General features: G+C 39.7%; 1 protein-coding gene across 11 annotated transcripts in view; it reads right to left on the reverse strand.

The window, feature by feature from the left end:
• kcnma1a (potassium large conductance calcium-activated channel, subfamily M, alpha member 1a) overlaps positions 1-18,161 on the reverse strand; it is an 845,585-nt gene that overhangs the window by 165,956 nt on the left and 661,468 nt on the right. For all 11 annotated transcript variants that reach the window (XM_072583314.1, XM_072583323.1, XM_072583322.1 and 8 more), the window contains one exon: positions 936-1,004. In XM_072583314.1, coding sequence (XP_072439415.1) covers positions 936-1,004 — 69 coding nt within the window. The remainder of the gene's footprint in view (positions 1-935; positions 1,005-18,161) is intronic.

Raw genomic sequence — 18,161 nt, forward strand, 5'->3', positions numbered from 1 at the left:
GATTAGGAAAAATGATACATGCACTAGAGGCTGGGCTGAGCTATAAGCCTGAATAGTTCAATGGACACCACCCACAAAGGAAGGTATCTTGTTTTCTGTATCAGTGACTGTCTTCGATCCATATTGACAAATTAGTAAGATCAGTGCCACTATGGATCAACAGCTTTCAGAGGCTGTCATGCTAAAAGCATATTACTTTTTATTATTACTCCTTTCATATTCATCTTCCCTGAATGTAGCCATGACCCATTTTCAGCTCTTTACACATTCTCTCCTCTCGTAGGCGTTTATTTCTCTCCATAATACAATATAAATAGAGTCATTGATGAGCAAGTCATATAATTGATTTGCCTTCTGTATCAACTTTATTTGACTATTTCTAAGATAGATTTGGGAGGTTTTTCAAAAGATGTAGGGAGATTGGTAGCGATATATTTTTGTGAAAACGGAACTAACCACCAATTGTGTAACACTTCATAGAAATGTGAGAGCTGGAGTAACAAGTAAACTATGTGGGACAATACTGATAATGACAACAAAATTTGAAGATTTGAAGAAATGTTTAGATATTTGATGTCATCGTAGTTGACATTATGTGAAATACTCATGGGTACAATACTTTATCAACATGCCATTGAAAGAACTAATTTTTCACAGTGTGAGACATCAGGAGAATTAGACATCACAGTATTCATTTCAGTTGTGCAGCTCCATTTTAGTTTGTCTTCAACTCCACCAACAACTCTGCAACCAATATGGCAAAGTGACTTTTAATCAGATTGAAATTGCCAATGTGAAATGGGATTAGAAGATGCTGAGTTTGTAGCAATAACTGAAAACCTTTGACAACATTTAATGTTCTCTTGACTTTTTTTTCCATTTGGAAGCCTTTGAAATTAATACTCACGATTCATAACAAAGGCTGTGGTACTCACCTGCTTTCCCTTGTGTCCGATTTGTACTCTATGGCTAACAGCAACAGCTTAAGCTTCACAAAACACAGCCTGTATACAGAAGATAAAGAAGCAGTCACCTCATGTGATTACAACTCTGGCAGGTAAAACCATTTCAGAAATATAGTCTGAAAATTGTTGAAGTTTCTGACGTAGTACAATCATTTTGATCTCATTCAAGTTCTGTAGAGAGTTATAAAAATGCTCAGTTGGAGGAGCATGAATCAAAAAGGATTTAAGACAACTCCTGCTCCATTGAGTAACAAGAATGTAACTGTACAGATGTTAATGCTTAGACTGTTCTACTCGTCTCCACAGAGCTAATAGAAATAGCTTGCTTGCCTTCATTGCTCAGGCCTTTGAGTAGAGGAGTTGGCATGTCATGTTGGGAGGAGGATGCTGGTGAGGCCTTTCCTAGAGTACTGTGTGAAGTTCTGGGTGCTCTTTTATAGGAAAGATATTATTAAATTGAAGATGGTTCCAAAAAGACTTACCAGGATGTTGCTGGGAGTGGAGTTATAAAAATAGGCTGGATAGGCCAGAACTTCTATCACTGAAGCGTAGGAGGTTTATAAAATCATGAGAGGTATAGATAAAGTGAACTGCACAGGTTGTTTCCCGAGGATGGGGGAGTTCAAAATTAGGGGGCATATTTTTGAGGTGAGAGGCGAAAGAGTTAAAAAGGTCATGATGGACAACTTTTTTTTTAATGCAGAGACTAGTTTATATGTGGAATGAACTGCCAGAGGAGGTGGTAGATGCAGGTACAGCTACAACATTTAAAAGACATTTGGATAAGCACATGAATAGGAAAGGTTTGGAGGGATATGGGCCAGGAGCAGGCAAATAGGACGAGTTTAGTTTGGGAACATGGTTGCCGTGAACTAATTGGACGAACTGGTCTGTTTCCATGTTGGATGACTCTGACTCTAAATGGATGACAATATAGATGGGAGAGGTTGGGGCATGGGGTTGCAAATGGAGGTATGGAGGAAGGCAAGAATCAGGACCGAGGAAATACAAATAGTTTCTGCCAACTGCTCCTCCAAAATATATTATCCAAGTTTGATAAAATAATAGGGAAATGCTTTTTTGCAGATCAATCCAGTGTAAAATGTGATTTTGACTCAGAGCCACATTAAGCCTATTTCATCAATATGAATGGCTGGACAGAGTGGAGAATCAACCTGAAGGCCAGGCTGTATTATTTGACATCAAGTCAAAAACAGGGTCTACGTAAATTGGGGAGTACACTTATTACACCAGCCTGAAATAAACTGATTCATTTCATTTGTCATTTTTCAGACAACTGCAAGTAGTTTTCACAATGATGGAGACTATCATAAATGCATTTGGGTCAAATATGAACTTCAAAACTTATGCTAAACAAACCATAACTACTTCCTTAACAAAGAATCATTTAAGAGATAAAAAGGATAATACGTATAATTTCTGATAGTGTATAGTAACATTGCTTGTCAATTAACACACATTATGTGTCAAGAAAGAAAATATTTCCAGCTCTGGTCCTATCATCCATCACTGTGCTTCTAATTGCAGTCATCCTATTACACGTACTGAGAAAAAAATGTGAAAATCAATTTTTATTAGATGTACAATCATTATTAATTAAGCAATAAATATTGAACCCAAGTATGAAGAAAAATCAGTGTAAATTAAATTTATAATTTATAATACTTCTGTCATTAATGTAATGTTTACAGCTGAACCCACACAAGTTTTCTTTTTGCACAGTATAAAATTATCTCAAAGGAAATAGAAATAAAACTCAATGGACAATTAATCATCAACTTAATCTTGAAGTCGATCATAATTATTACCCATGCTGAAATTTTAACCATCATTGACTATTTTACAGTCTTTAAGATGACTGTAGTATTAAAGTACATTGGAACAAAAGCAGGCCATGCTCAAATTAAAATCATGGCTGATCACCATCTGAACTCCTTTTACCTTTCTTTGACACATTCTTTCATTCCCGTATCAAATATCTGTCAATCATATACTTCAAATTTCAATTGACCAAATATCAGTAACCTTTTGGAAGATAGCTTTTTACAAGTACGTTTCTTTTTGTATGAGAAAGCTTTCTCATTTTAAAAATGTATAACTACAATGTTAAGATTCTGCCCCTACCAGAGACATGGCGGCTCAGTGGTTAGCACTGCTGCCTCACAGTGCCAGGGACCTGGGTTCAATTCCAGCCTCAGGTGACTGTTTGTGTGGAGTTTGCATATTCTCCCTGTGTCTGCGTGGATTTCCTCCCACAATCCAAAGATGTGCAGATTCAGTGAATCGGCCATGCTAAATTGCCCAGAGTGTTAGGTGCATTAGTCATGGGTAAATATGAGGTAGGAGAATGGGCCTGGATGGGGTTTGCTCTTCAGAGGGTCGGTGTGGACTTGTTGGGCCGAAGGGCCTGTTTCCATACTGTAAAGAATCTAATCTAATCTTTCTTCAACCTCTTTCTCTGTCCGTCTATTGGCTTACCTTGTTATCTTAAATACTTCAAGTTGATGCCCTCTTCACCTTCTAAATTTTAAGCAACATAACGTAATACAAAAGTAAATATTTATAGTCATAATTTAATATTTTGTTAATTGTTAATGAATAAATATATTTAAATTCATTTCTACTGTTACAGTAATGGTAAACACGGGTGACTGATATTCAACTTTCATCATCTGATTTTAATACCTGAGACCTTCATGGATTAAACAGATGTTTTAAAAAGAAGATAAATACTAACCGAAGATAGTTGCCCTGGCTACCTGAACAGTTTGTGCCAAGTTCATAGCCATCAGGAAACAAGCATCAGTCTGAGCCAAAATTAACACAATTACCAAAGACAATGTAATTCTGATTTGGATCTCTGGATGCACTTTTCTGAAAGCTACATACTGAAATCAAAGTCACCAGTAAATCACTCAGTTTGAAAAAATTATGTCAGGCACTGGAATCCACAAAGCAACTGTATTTCAGGAAGCAGCTTTTAAATCACCAAAGCAGAAAGACACTGCAAGTCCCATCTCTCTCAATTTTGCATCAGTGCCTGTCAACAAAGCAACTTGGGACAACCGCTATTTATCACAAATTTACAATCTAAATCTAAAATGCTGCAGAATGCCAATTAAACAACTGGCTATTCTTCTTGTCTATTTTTAAAGCATGTTACCTACTTTTGTGCGTGTTTGATTCATATTTTTATTAATTCCTCAGATTGGTAGGTAATAATGGGTGGCTTGCATACAGACTGGGTTAATCATGGCAGTTCTAAAGTTGTGGATTGTGAATTCCTGGAGTGTATGAGATGGGTTTCTGGAAAAGTATACTGAGGAGCCAACTAAGGATCGGGCAATTTGGATTTCGTTTTGTGTAACAGGCAAGGGCAAATTAATAACTGTGTAAAGATACCTTTGGGAAATAGTGAATTTTACATTATGATTGAATGGGACATGATTCATTCTGAAACAAGGGTCTTAAATCTGAACAAAGGAAACTAGTAGATGTAGTGTATTCAGATTTTCAGAGGTTTGGGTTATTATCTCTGTTTATTGTATGTAGTGTTACGACAGCTGAAGAAAGGTGATCAGCTCCCACTTTTTAAAACCCCTCTCTCATGTTGCAAGAGATATATTTTTTATTGCTTGGCTATTCCACTTCAATTAAAACATAATTAGTCAGGTCAAAATGAAGAAGCTGAATTCCAAGGTTTTCTTGAGCGGCAGAAGGAACAAGGTGGCCTTTGTGTGGAATCGCAGGATATGGGGGAGATACCAAGCGAGTATTTTGCATCAGTGTTAGCTGTGAAAAAATACACGGAAGGTATAGAACATAGGGAAATAGATGATGACATCTTAAAAAATATCCATATTACAGAGGAGGAAGTGCTGGATGTCTTGAAATGCATAAAGGTGGACAAATCCCCAGGATCTGATCAGGTGTACCCTAGAACTCTGTGGGAAGCTAGGGAAGTGATTGCTGGGCCTCTTGTTGAGGCATTTGTATCATCAGTAGTTATAGGTGAGGTGCCGGAAGACTAGAGGTTGGCTAACGTGGTGCCACGGTTTAAGAAGGGTAATAAGGACAAGCCAGGGAACTATAGACCAGTGAGCCTGACGTCAGTGGTGGGCAGGTTGTTGGAGGGAATCCTGAGGGACAGGATGTACATGTATTTGGAAAGGCAAGGACTGCTTAGGGATAGGCAACATGGCTTTGTGTGTGGGGAATCATGTCTCACAAACTCGATTGAGTTTTTTGAAGAAGCAGCAAAGAGGATTGATGAGGGACGAAGAGGGGTGGACGTGATCTATATGGACTTCAGTAAGGCATTTGACAAGGTTCCCCATGGGAGACTGGTTAGCAAGTTTGGAGCTCATGGAATACAGGGAGAACTAGCAATTTGGATGCAGAACTGGCTCAAAGGTAGAATACAGAGGGTGATGTGGAGGGTTGTTTTTCAGGCTGGAGGCATGTGACCAGGGGAGTGCCACAGAATGGGTGCTGGGTCCACTACTTTTCATCATTTATATAAATTATTTGGATGGGAGCATAATAGGTGCAGTTAGTAAGTTTGCAGATGACACCAAAATTGGAGGTGTAGTGAACAGCGAAGAAGGTTACCTCAGATTACAACAGGATCTGGACCAGATGGGCCAATGGGCTGAGAAATGGCAGGTGGAGTTTAATTTAGATAAATGTGAGGTGCTGCATTTTGGGAAAGCAAATCTTAGCAGGACTTATACACTTAATGTTAAGGTCCTATGGAGTGTTGCTGAACAAAGAGACCTTGGAGTGCAGGTTCATAGTTCCTTGAAAATGGAGTGGCAGGTAGATAGGATAGTGAAGAAGGCGTTTTGTATGCTTTCCTTTATTGGTCAGAGTATTGAGTACAGGAGTTGGGAGGTCATGTTGCGGCTGTACATTGTTAGATCATTGTTGGAATACTGCGTGCAATTCTGGTCTCCTTCCTTTCGGAAAGATGTTGTAAAACTTGAAACAGTTCAGAAAAGATTTACAAGGAAGTTGCCAGGGTGGAGGATTTGAGCTATAGGGAGAATTTGAATAGGCTAGGGCTGTTTTCCCTGGAGCGTCGGAGGCTGGGGGGGTGACCTTATAGGAGGTTTATAAATTCTTGAGGGGCATGGATAGGGTAAATAGACAAGGTCTCTTCACTAGGGTAGGGGAGTCCAGACCTAGAGGGCATAGGTTTAAGGTGAGAGGGGAAAGATATAAAAGAAACCTAAGGGGTAAAGTTTTCATGCAGAGGGCGGTACGTGTGTGGAATGAGCTGCCACAGGAAGTTGTGGAGGCTGGTATGATTGCAACATTTAAAAGGCATCTGGATGGGTATATGAATAAGAAAGGTTTGGAGGGATATGGATCAGGTGCTGGCAGGTAGGACTAGATTAGGTTGGGATATCTGGTCAGCATGGATGAGTTGGACCGAAGGGTCTGCTTCTGTGCTGTACATCTCTCTGGGTTTATGACACTAATTATATGAGATAGGAACGTCGGAACTGAAGTAGGCCATTGAGCCCAATGAACCTGCCCCACCATTCTTGTTCATGGTGACCTTCTCCTCATTGTCATTTTCCCGCATCATCTCTATACTACTTAATGTCATTGGTCTCCAAAACTATCGAGATCTAACTTAAACATGCTCAACGGTTAAACCTCCACAGCCCTGTGGGGTAAAGAATGCCAAAGATTCACCACCCTCGAAGTGAAGCAATACCTCCTCCTTCCAGTGGTTCCACACAGCAAGTTAGGATTGAGAACTGATGAACTGATAGAAAGCAGAGAGCAGAAATAACCGGATCATTGTCAGGATGGCAGGCTGTTATTATTGGGGTATCGCAAGCATCTATGCTTGATGCACAACTAGTCAGATTCAGATATGGTGAACAATTGTAATATTTCCAAATTTGCTGCTGACACCAAATTGGAGGGGAATATTGTTGTGAACAGTTTTCAAGAATGCTTCAAGAGGACTTGAACAAGCTAAATTAATGTACCAAAAATGGCAGACGGAATACATTATAAATAAATGTGAAGTTACTCACTTTGATACACAAAAAAAGCAGAATATTTCTTAAATGGGAAAAAGTTGGGAAATGCTGGTGTCCAAAGGATCTGGGTGTCTTTCTCCACGAGTCACCAAAAGCTAGCACAGAGGTGCCACAAATAATTAGAAAAGCAAACGTTGGTATTCATTTTAACAGGATTTTCAGGACAGAAATAAAGATGTCATACTGCAGTTGTAAAGCACTTTAGTGAAAACTCATCTGATGTTTGTGGAAAGTTTTAGTCTTTTTAACTAAGGAAGGATATACTTATCACAGAGGGCATTCAATGATTGTCTGCCAGATTAATGAAGAGAGGTTGAGGAAATTTGGTCTGTATCATCTCGAGTTTTGAAGAATGCAAAGTGATCTAACTGAAACTTATAAAATGTGATCAGGGTTAGATGGGGTGGATATAAATAGGATGTTTTCCTTGGCTGGCGACTCTAGAACCACAAACATATTCTCAAGATGATGGGTCAACCATTTAAGATTGGAATGAGGAGGGATTTCTTCACTTCAAGGGTGGTGAATCTTTGGCATTCTTTACCCCATAGAGCTGTGGACGTTTAACCATTGAGCATGGTTAAGTAAGAATCAATAGGTTTCTAGAGACTGATGACATTAAGTGGTATAGAGATAATGCAGGAAAATGACAATGAGAAGAAGGTCATAATGAACCAGATTGGTGGGGCAGGTTCAATGGCCTACTTCAGTTCCTATGTTCCCAGCCCATATAATTGTTCCTTCTTACTCTCAAGAAAACCTTGGAATTCAGCTTTTTTATTTTGACCTGACTAATAATATTTTAATTGAAGTGGGATAGCCAAGCATTTAAAAATGTACCTATTGTAACCTGAGAGTGTGTCAAAAAACTGTGGGAGCTGATCACCCCATCTCAGCTGTGGTAACACTACATACAATAAGCAGAGATAATAACTCAAACTCATGGTCAGAGACGGGCATAATGCTGATTGTTAACCTTGTGATTGAGTGTTCTTTGTGGCAGGGATTTTGCTTTTCCCAAAGTTACTTATATTAAAGCATCAGCTCATATGTAACCATTGCCTCTACTTTCAATGATGTAATCAAGCAGCTTAACCAACCAGTCACATTTAAGAATTATCCCAGACATCAAACTTGTAAAGTTAAAAGCACTGATTACCCTTTAATTTTTAATAGTTTTACAGAGAACAAAATAAATACAAGGATATACAAATGAGATTAAAATAAAAAAAATGTCATGAAGCTTTTAAAAGGTTATCAAAAGCTATAGAATATTTTCTTCATAAATGAGTTATTTGACATTCAACAGATATAAAATTAGCTTTTCAGGGCCAGAGAGTTTGTTTATAAGTAATTATGAATTTGATATTTTGCTAAAACTCCACATGCACATGTTCAACAAAGTGTAACGTTTCAAGGATTTTTACAGTGAGGCCACATGTAAAAGTAGAAGCTTACAATAATTTGCATGATTATAATTAATTTTCACCTGCTTGGACTTCAATCGCATTCTCTATGGAAAAGGCGGAAATCACTGACAGCAGTTTCTGATTTCCGCATTTAACTATGCATGTGTGAGCGCCAGAAGTTGCTGTCAGTTTCACACTATGAATACTCTACTTTTACCATCAGTACAACTGCAAAATCCAGGTCACTATGTACTAGCAGTAAAATAATTTGGAGGTAACTCTTTCGATTCTACAATTCCGAAGCAGATTATCTAACTGAATATTTTGGATGTTCAGCACAGAAGCCACATCAGTTGGATGAAGACTCTTTGACAAGGTGTGATGAATCAATTTTGCATTTTGAAAGTAATCAGCTCTAGTACTTACATTTTAAAACTTTTCATCTGTTTAATGATATCTTGCTCCTTTCTAACATGATTCCATAAAACAGCTGTATTTACAGTAATGTTAACATGGATTAATTTGTGCAACAATATACAAGAGGACATATTGATTATCATAGGGCTTAATTAAAGAGAATTGGATAGCATTATCCATCTAACACTAGCAAGGACATGAGAGTGTGAATAATGAGGTCTCTTTAATTTAAACTAGAAAACAGGATAATTGAGTCTCTAGGCAAAACCAATGTGTCAAGTGAAGATTTTTAGGCGATTCCTAAATCTCATTAGAACATCTGCATTCATTGATCATCACTTCCTCATGGCAGTGCATCATTAGTCGACAATAACAACCCCTCCTTGTTTAAATCTCATTAACCCCATGAGAACAGATGATGCGAATTTTCCAAGCAGCCATTACCATGACAAGGCGACTGTTGTTTGGTATATGAACATGACTCTTGTAATAAAGTAATCAGCTACTCCCGAGGGGAAATCCAAAATCTGAACTGTAATTACCATACTGAGACATTAACTGCTTTCATACACTCTGCTTGCACTGGGAAGCCCAATCCGATTCCATGTCTTGAGCTCAATTGAATTTGTTTCACCCTTTATATTCATGGTCACCTTTGCCCCGACCATGGCAATCACTGAACGACCTACCCATCATTGCTCATGACATATTTGGATGAAAAATAACTATTTATTCTAGACAGAAGATACAGATGTCTGATTTTGAGTCCAGATTTATTTTACTTCTGCTTCTTAACTCTCCATAGTAGATATATTTATTGTATTCATTTTCCAACATTAAATTTCATTACTCTCTCCAACAGAAATATCACTTCATATTAAGTACCAAGTTAGTGCTCTATGTCAGTTTTCAGAGTTAGACAAGAAGATAGCTGTCTAATGTTCTTCCAGTAATGTTTAGCAATCAGTTATTACGATGCAAACAAACTAATATAGGGACTTGTTGTTAAAAGAATTAAGATGGTTTATTGTAGCGGCTACCTTCATGGTATTGGTGAGATTATATCATGAACACTGTCTGTAGCGTTGCTCTCACGATCTGTAAGACCAAAAGATATAGGAACAGAAGTAGGCCATTCAGCCCATTGAATCTGCTCATTCTTCAATGAAATCAAGCTGATCTGATAATCCTCAATTCCACTTTCCTCATAACTCTTGATTCCCTTACTCATTGAAATTCCGAGCATTGAATTTCTTATTGAACCATCCTCTGCAGTGATAAATTCCACAGATTCACTATACTCTGAAGAAATTCCTTCTTATTACTATCTTAAATGGGCGAGTCCTGAGTTTGAAATCATGATTTATGTACCAGAAGGGCAAATAACCTTTCCAAATCTCTCAGTCAAGGCCCTTGAAATCTTACATGTTTCAATAAGGTCACCTTTCATTCTTCTAAACTCCAACCTACTCACCTCCCTCCCCAATAAGCCTGAGGACCAACCCACACCAATGGACTCTAGTGGTTCAAAAGGCAACTCACCACCACCTTCTCAAAATCAGCTAGAGATGGGTCTAAAATAACTGCAGTTTGGAAGAATAAAGGGGATCTTAACAAAATGAGTAAAATTATGACAGGCCTAGACAGACTGGATTCCAGGATGATGTTTCATCCTGTCTGAGGAGTAGTCTCGAAGAAGGTATCATGCTCTCGGGATTCAGGGTAGCAAATGTATGACTGAAGTGAGGGGCAATTTCTTCACTCAGAGGGTGGTTAACATGTGGAATTCACTACCTCATAAGGCTGTGGAGCCCTAGTCACTGAATATATTAAAAAACTCAGATTGACTTCAATACACCAAAGCCATCAAAGGTTATGGGGAGAGAGCACAAGTTTGAGGCTGAGATAAAGAACCAGCCGTGATCAGATTGAATGGTAGAGCACGCTTAATGGGCAGAATGGTCCAAGCTTGCACCTAATTCCAATGTTCATACTACACCACTTTCACCACCTTCTGAAGCAGAGTTCCAAAATGCACAACTTTCTAAGAAAAAAAATTCTCCTGACTTGTCTTAAAATGGCCTCCTAAAAGCTCTCATTTTAAAGCTGTGCCCCTTACTTCTGGACACAGCCAGAAGAGGAAACATCTTTTCCAATCCACCTGTTCAGCTCTTTCAGGAAGTTTAATTCTTCCAAACTGCAGTGGAAAAACAAGTCCAACTTGTCCAATCTATCTTCATAAGGTAATGTACTCATTCCAGGGATTAATTTAGTTAACCTCTTTGAACCTCCTCTAATGCATTTCCATCTTTCCTTCAATAATGAGGAGTTAAATACATACTTTGTATCAGCCTTTATAGCAGACATTATTAGCTTTAAAAATAAGCTAAATCAACATACAAGAGATGAGGTGGAAATAAATATAACAACAATCACTAGAGACAACCTACGAGGGAAACTAATTAGATTGAAGACCAATATGTTCCCTGGACTTGGTGGTTTGCAACCTCAGAAACTGAAGGCAGCAGCTACAAATTTAATAGATGCATTTGTAATCTTCCAGGAATCTTCAGATTCTGCAAAATTTCAAGAGGATTGGAAAACAGCCAACAAAACAATCTTAATCAAAGAGGGAGAGAGAAAATTATAGTTAACTTAAAATCTATCATTGGGGAAATGTAAGCATCTATTATAAAACTGTAATAGCAGTGTAATTTAGAAATACATAATCTAATCTAGCAGAGTCAGCATGGCTTCATGTAGGGGAAATCATACCTAACAAATTAACTTGAATTCTCTGAAGAGGGAACAAGCAGGATTGATAAAGGGGAACCAACAGATACAATGTATTTGGCCTTCCAAAAGGCGTTCAATATGAATTACACATAAGGTTACTTAACAAGAGCTGATGGTGAATATGCTATCACCAACTTTGCAAATGACACAAAAATAGATGGAAAGACACAGAGTCAACAGAATATAGATTAGATTAGATTGCCTACAGCGTGGAAACAGGCCCTTTGCCCAACACGTTCACACCGACCCTACGAAGAGCAACCCACCCAGACTCCTATATTTACCCCTGACTAGGCACCCAACACTGTGGGCAATTTAGCATGGCCAATTCACCTGACCTGCACATCTTTGGATTGTGGGAGGAAACCAGAGCACCCAGAGGAAACCCACACAGACACAGGGACAATGTGCAAACTCCACACACACAGTTACCCGAGGTGAGAATTGAACTAGGGTCCCTGGCGCTGTGAGGCAGCAGTGCTAGCCACTGTGCTGCCCCTAAAAGCTAAGTTAAATGAGTGACCAAAAGACCAGATGAAATAGGAGCAGAATTAAGTAATATGGTCCATCCAATCTGCTCCACCATTCGAATAAAGCTGATATGTTTCTCAATCCCATTCTCCTGTCTTCTCCACATAACCCTTGATCCCTTTACTAATCAAGACCCTTTCTCTCTCTGTCTTAAATACACTTAATGACTTAGCCTCCACAGCTTTCTACAACAAGTAGGCAATGACTTTGCAAATGGAATACAATATGGGAAAATAAGAGATTATGCACATTGGCAGGAAAAATTAAAGAGTGAATATTATGTAAATGGAAAAAGACTGCAAAAAAGTGCAGCACCGAAGGATTTGGGGGTCCTTAAGCATGAATCACAAAAAGCTAACAATCAAGTTTAGTAGGTAATAGGGAAGGCAAATAGAATGTTTCCCTTTATTTTAAAGGAAATGGAAAGTTTGAAAAAAAGGAAGTCTTGCTGAAACTAAACAAGCCACTAGTTAGACCACACCTAGAATACTGTAAACAGTTTTTTTTAAGTGTGATATTGGAGTTAACTTCATTTATTCTCATGTAACAATCTTGCCTTCCCAGGAATCTGTCTGGGGAGAGCTCACCGCATTCCTGATATCAAGTATATCCTTTCTTAGGTAAGGAGACCAAAACTGCACATAATATTCCAGATAGCTGCAGGAGGACATCCTGGCTCATTCCATATTTTAAGCAGATAGGTTATTATTAGGCAAGGGAATCAAAGGTTACTGAGGGTAGAAAGGAATGTGTAATATCAAACATCAACAAACCAGAGTTGATTAAACTGAAGATAGGCAAAAGTGGATACTGCAGATGCTGGAGATTAGAGTCAAGATTAGAGTAGTGCTGAAAAAGCACGGCAGGTTGAGCAGCATCCGAAGAGCAGGAGAATTGACGTTTCATCAGGAATAAGGGCTTTTACCTGAAACATTGATTTTCTGGCTCCTAGGATGCTGCCTTACCTGCTGTGGTTTTCCAGCACTACTTTAAACTGAAGATAGACCAGACTCAAATGGATCGAATGGCCAACTTTTGCTCCTATATTCATATGTATCTAAATTTTAGAAAATAACCCTTTTCTTGAGTAACTGGGGTTAATGCAGAGATTTTCATAACTGCTGTGTTCCCCTTATAAATGGTTTTCACTGTTGGTTTATGAAGGATTACTTCAACATTTTTGAGTGAATCAGTGTAGTTAACTTGACAGATAGCAGTTATTGGAGCCAATCAGAAAAGTTTGATGGATAATTTTTTTGCTCCTTTCAAATAGCTCTTTCTCAGATTAAATGTATAGGCTGTCACATTTAATGTGTAACTGTTATTCATAAGACTTTTAATTATATATACTAATGGATAAGGAGCAGTAATTGCCAGAGAGGAGAAGAGTCAGAACAGCACTAAGCAGAAGAGAAAGTAGCAAAGTGGGGGGAGGGAAGGGGCTGTTGAGCAGTGGTACACAGGTTATCTCCTTCCAAGGTATGGCCCTTCCTGTCACCACCCTTCTATCTACGATTCAAGCAAGACAAGAAATTTGACCCCCTGGAGAGGGGGAGGGGGAGGGGGTAGGGGTGGGGAGTGTTTTGGCTTTTCTTTCACTCATTTATAACAACGTGGATGTTTGATCGTTTGCATTGCCTTTGATGAGCTTTACATGTAAATTGGAAAACGTGACTGACTTACTGGCAATGGTGAGTTGATGGAAGAAAAAAATTACAATAGTTCATTTGATGGGTGGAGGGGGGGAGAAAAAAAACACACATTCAGTTCTGTGTAAAAGAACTTCGGGACATAAAAGAAAGCGTGGGTGTTGCTGGCATTTATTGCCTTTGCCTAATTGACTCTTAATGACCATCTGGGCAATCACGTTGTTGTGGATCTGGAGTCAGACGCAGGCTAGACCAGGTAAGGCCAACATACTTCTGTGGCAGAGGTGGGTACTGCAGATGCTGGAGATTAGAGTCAAGAGTAGAGTGGTGCTGGAAAAGCACAGCAGGTCAGGCAGCATCCGTTGAGCAGGAAAATCGACGTTTTGGGCAAAAGTCCGATGAAGGGCTTTTGCCTGATACGTTCATTTTCCTGCTCCTCGGATGCTGCCTGACCTGCTGTGCTTTTCCAGCACCACTCTAATCTTGACAACATACTTCTGTCCCTAAAGAACCTGACTGATCCAGATGGATTTTACAACAATCAACAGTGATTACATTGGCCACCATTAGACTAGCTTGTTTTGTAGAAATCAAATTTCACCACCTGCCATGATGAGATTTGAACCCCTGCCCCAAGAACTTTAAACTGGGCTGTGGATTACTAGTCCAGTGACAGTACCGATGTACCACCACCTCCCATAACATTCATTTTAAAATTGGCTCGAAGGATGACTTTTAATAGATCACAATGAGGTAGCTGCGCTGTTACATAGAAAACTCTGAGCCAAAATCAAGTTGTTTATGAATAATTTAGGACTGGGTTCCCAATGAGCATGATGTGCATTAATAGGAGAGAGATGGCCCCTAATTATCTGCACTGTAGCCCTGAATCAAGCAGTATTATGCACTAACCACAGTCAGCTGTACCAGGCCAATCAGTGATTGTGTCGCATTATGTTAAGGAGGGAATGCCATCTCTCAGGCTTCAGTCATTATCCCACAGATGGTAGCTTCCTGCCGCTGGCTCCTCAGCCAAGTACACTCACCAAATATCTGAACCCGATATTTCACCCATACTGAGCAGAAATGCTATTGCAGGAACACATCATCAGTAAGGTAAACCTAACCTGTCCCATGATGCTATAAACCCAGATCATGTTTCTTATTAATGAGTGCACAGGTCAATGCTTGGTGAATTTTGCTTCACAATGATAGGAACAGCTGACATAAAATGAACAGAAACATATAATGTGACATGGCCCCTGAGAGCCGTTTCGCTGGTCTCGTTTCCAAACCACCTGCACCCCATTTCTCAATGGCCCCAAGCCCAGAAACCCAAATCCAGACATCACCCAGCTTTCTCCCCTGTGTTTCTCTATCTGAGGGTCTGGAAGGTGGAGTTCCCACAGCAGTCTCTACCATGGCTTGCTGAGGTTTGGAGCTGCCATCCTCTCATTAGCTGCCAGCGCTGGGTGTGCAAGACTTCATACTCCAGCTTCACAATATGCCAGCAGTCAATCAGCTGCCTGATTGACTTCTGATCCAATGGGCTTTCTGAACAATATAGGCAGCAAAACCTCTCTGCTTTTGGACTTAATCCAAAAATGGCAAAATTCCATCCTTAATATGGGGAGGGGAGAAGAAGTAGGAGCTGCACTGGGTAAACACGAGGAAACAGCAGGACCCAGCACCAAGTGGAAACAGGGTACTGAGAAATCATGTCACCATGGCACAAAACTTTCAGAAAGGATGAAATGAAGCTGGGAGCGCCTGATATAGAGATTGGAAATTGGCTGCAAATGCAAGCAGAGAAATAGATCTGCCTGAACACAAAAATACTGGACTCTGTCTCTCTTTAGCGTTATTCTTTGGTTAACGTTGCGTGATGGCACAGGGATCAGTTGGCGAGTTTTGAGAAGATTCGTAGCTCAGGTTGAGGTTCTGGATGTAGTTTTGCTCACTAGGCTGGAAGGTTTGTTTTCAGATATTTCATCACCGTACTAAGTAACATCATCAGTGAGCCTTCCGTGAAGTTTCACCTAGAGGCTCACTGAAGATGTTACCTAGTACAGTGATGAAATGTCTGAAAGCAAACCTTCCAGCTCAGTGAGCAAACCTACATCCACAGGGACTAGTGTTGCGAACTCAACTATTTACAATCTATATAAATAAAGGGAGTGAATATATGGTTGCTAACTTTGCTGATTGATACAAAAATAGGGAGGAAAGTAAGTTGTCAGCAGGATAGGCGGAGTCTGTGAAGAGGTACGGAGAGGCAGAGAGGTCGAGACAGTGGACAAAAATCTGTCAAATGGTATAAAATGTCAACTTATCCACTTACACAAAAAGAATAGCAAAACGTATTTGAATAGAAAGAGACTTCTATTGAGGTGCTGGGGGATCGAGGTACACTGGTTATTGAACCATAGTTGGCATGCAGGTACAACAAGTGCTTAGGAAGGTAAATGGAATGTTGGTATTTATTGCAAAGAAATTTGAATATAAAAGTATGGATGATTTGCTACTGTTGCGAAGAATGTTGGTGAGGCTACATCTACAATACTTAAATTAAGGGGGGGTAGATATAGGACTGATGTTAGGGGTAGGTTCTTCACTCAGCGAGTCGTAAGTTCATGGAATGCCCTGCCAGTAGCAGTAGTGGACTCTCCCTCTTTATGGGTATTTAAGCAGGCATTGGATAGGTATATGGAGGATAGTGGGTTAGTGTAGTTTAGGTGGGCTTTGATCGGCGCAACATCGAGGGCTGAAGGGCCTGTACTGCGCTGTATTCTTCTATGTTCTATAATACTATGTGCAGTTTGGTCTCTTTATTTAAGGAAGGACACAAATGCATTAGAAGCAGTTCAAAGAAAATTCATTCAACTAATAACTGGGATGGGGGTGAGTTATCTAATGAGAATTGGTTGCACAGGCTGGGTGGTAAATAATTCCGTATATTCACTGCACTCATAGAAGAAATTCCTCCTCATCTCTGTCTTAAATGGGCGACCCCTTACTCTGAGATTATGTCCTCTGACCCTAGATTCTCCCACAATGGGAAACAACTTCTCAATATCTACCCTGTAAAGATCCCTCAGAATCTTATATATTTCAAAACGGTTGCCTCTTATTCTTCTAAATGCCAATGAATACTTACTCAACCCATCCTTATAAGAAAATCCCTGCATGCCCAGGATCAACTAAGTGAATCGTCTCTGCACTTCCTCCAATGCCAGTATATCTTTTTTTAGATTTTGGGTACCTAAACTGTAAATTGCATTATAAGGTGTAGTCTAATTAGTGCATTCAATTGTGTTAGCAAGGTTCCATTACCTTTAGACTCCATTTCCTTTGAAATAAAGGCCAACATTCCATTTGTCTTTGCTATTACCTCTGAATTTATATGTTAACTATTTGTGGTCTATGGATGAGGATCCCCAGACTCCTCTGTTCTGCAGCATTCTGCCATCTTTTTCCATTTAAATAATATTCAACTCCTTTATTTTTCCTGCCAAAGTGCATAACACCACATTTTCCTACTTTATATTCCACTGTCGTGTTTTTGCCCAACTATTAACCTGTCTCTATACCTCTACAAGAGAAAGTGATGATTGCAGATGTTGGAGATCAGAGTTAAGAGTGTGGTGCTGGAACTGCACAGCAGGTCAGGCAGCATCCGAGAAGCAGGATATTTGCCCGGGCATAAGATTCCTGATAGAGTCATAGAGATATACAGCATGGAAACAGACCTTTCGGTCCAACCTGTCCATGCCGACCAGATTTCCCAACCCAATCTCGTCCCACCTGCTAATATCTGGCTCATATCCCTCCAAACCCTTCCTATTCATATACCCATCCAAATGCCTCTTAAATGTTGAAATTGTACCAGCCTCCATTCCATACACGTTCCACCCTGTGTGTGAAAAAGTTGCCCTGCAGGTCTCTTTTATATCTTTTCCCCTCTCACCCTAAACCTATGCCCTCTAGTTCTGGACTCCCCGACCCCAGGGAAAAGACTTTGCCTATTTACCCTATCCATGCCCCTCATAATTTTGTAAACCTCTATAACGTCACCGCTCAGCCTCCGATGCTCCAGGGAAAACAGCCCCAGCCTGTTCAACCTCTCCCTGTAGCTCAAACCCTCCAACCCCGGCAACATCCTTGTAAATCTTTTCTCAAGTTTCACAATATCGTTCCGAAAGGACAACCAGAATTGCACGCAATATTCCAACAGTGGCCTAACCAATTCCTGTACAGCTGCAACATGACCTCCCAACTCCTGTACTCAATAGCTGACCAATAAAGGAAAGCATA

This window comes from Chiloscyllium punctatum, chromosome 13 (assembly GCF_047496795.1).
Source record: "Chiloscyllium punctatum isolate Juve2018m chromosome 13, sChiPun1.3, whole genome shotgun sequence".
Taxonomy (NCBI): Eukaryota; Metazoa; Chordata; class Chondrichthyes; order Orectolobiformes; family Hemiscylliidae; genus Chiloscyllium; species Chiloscyllium punctatum.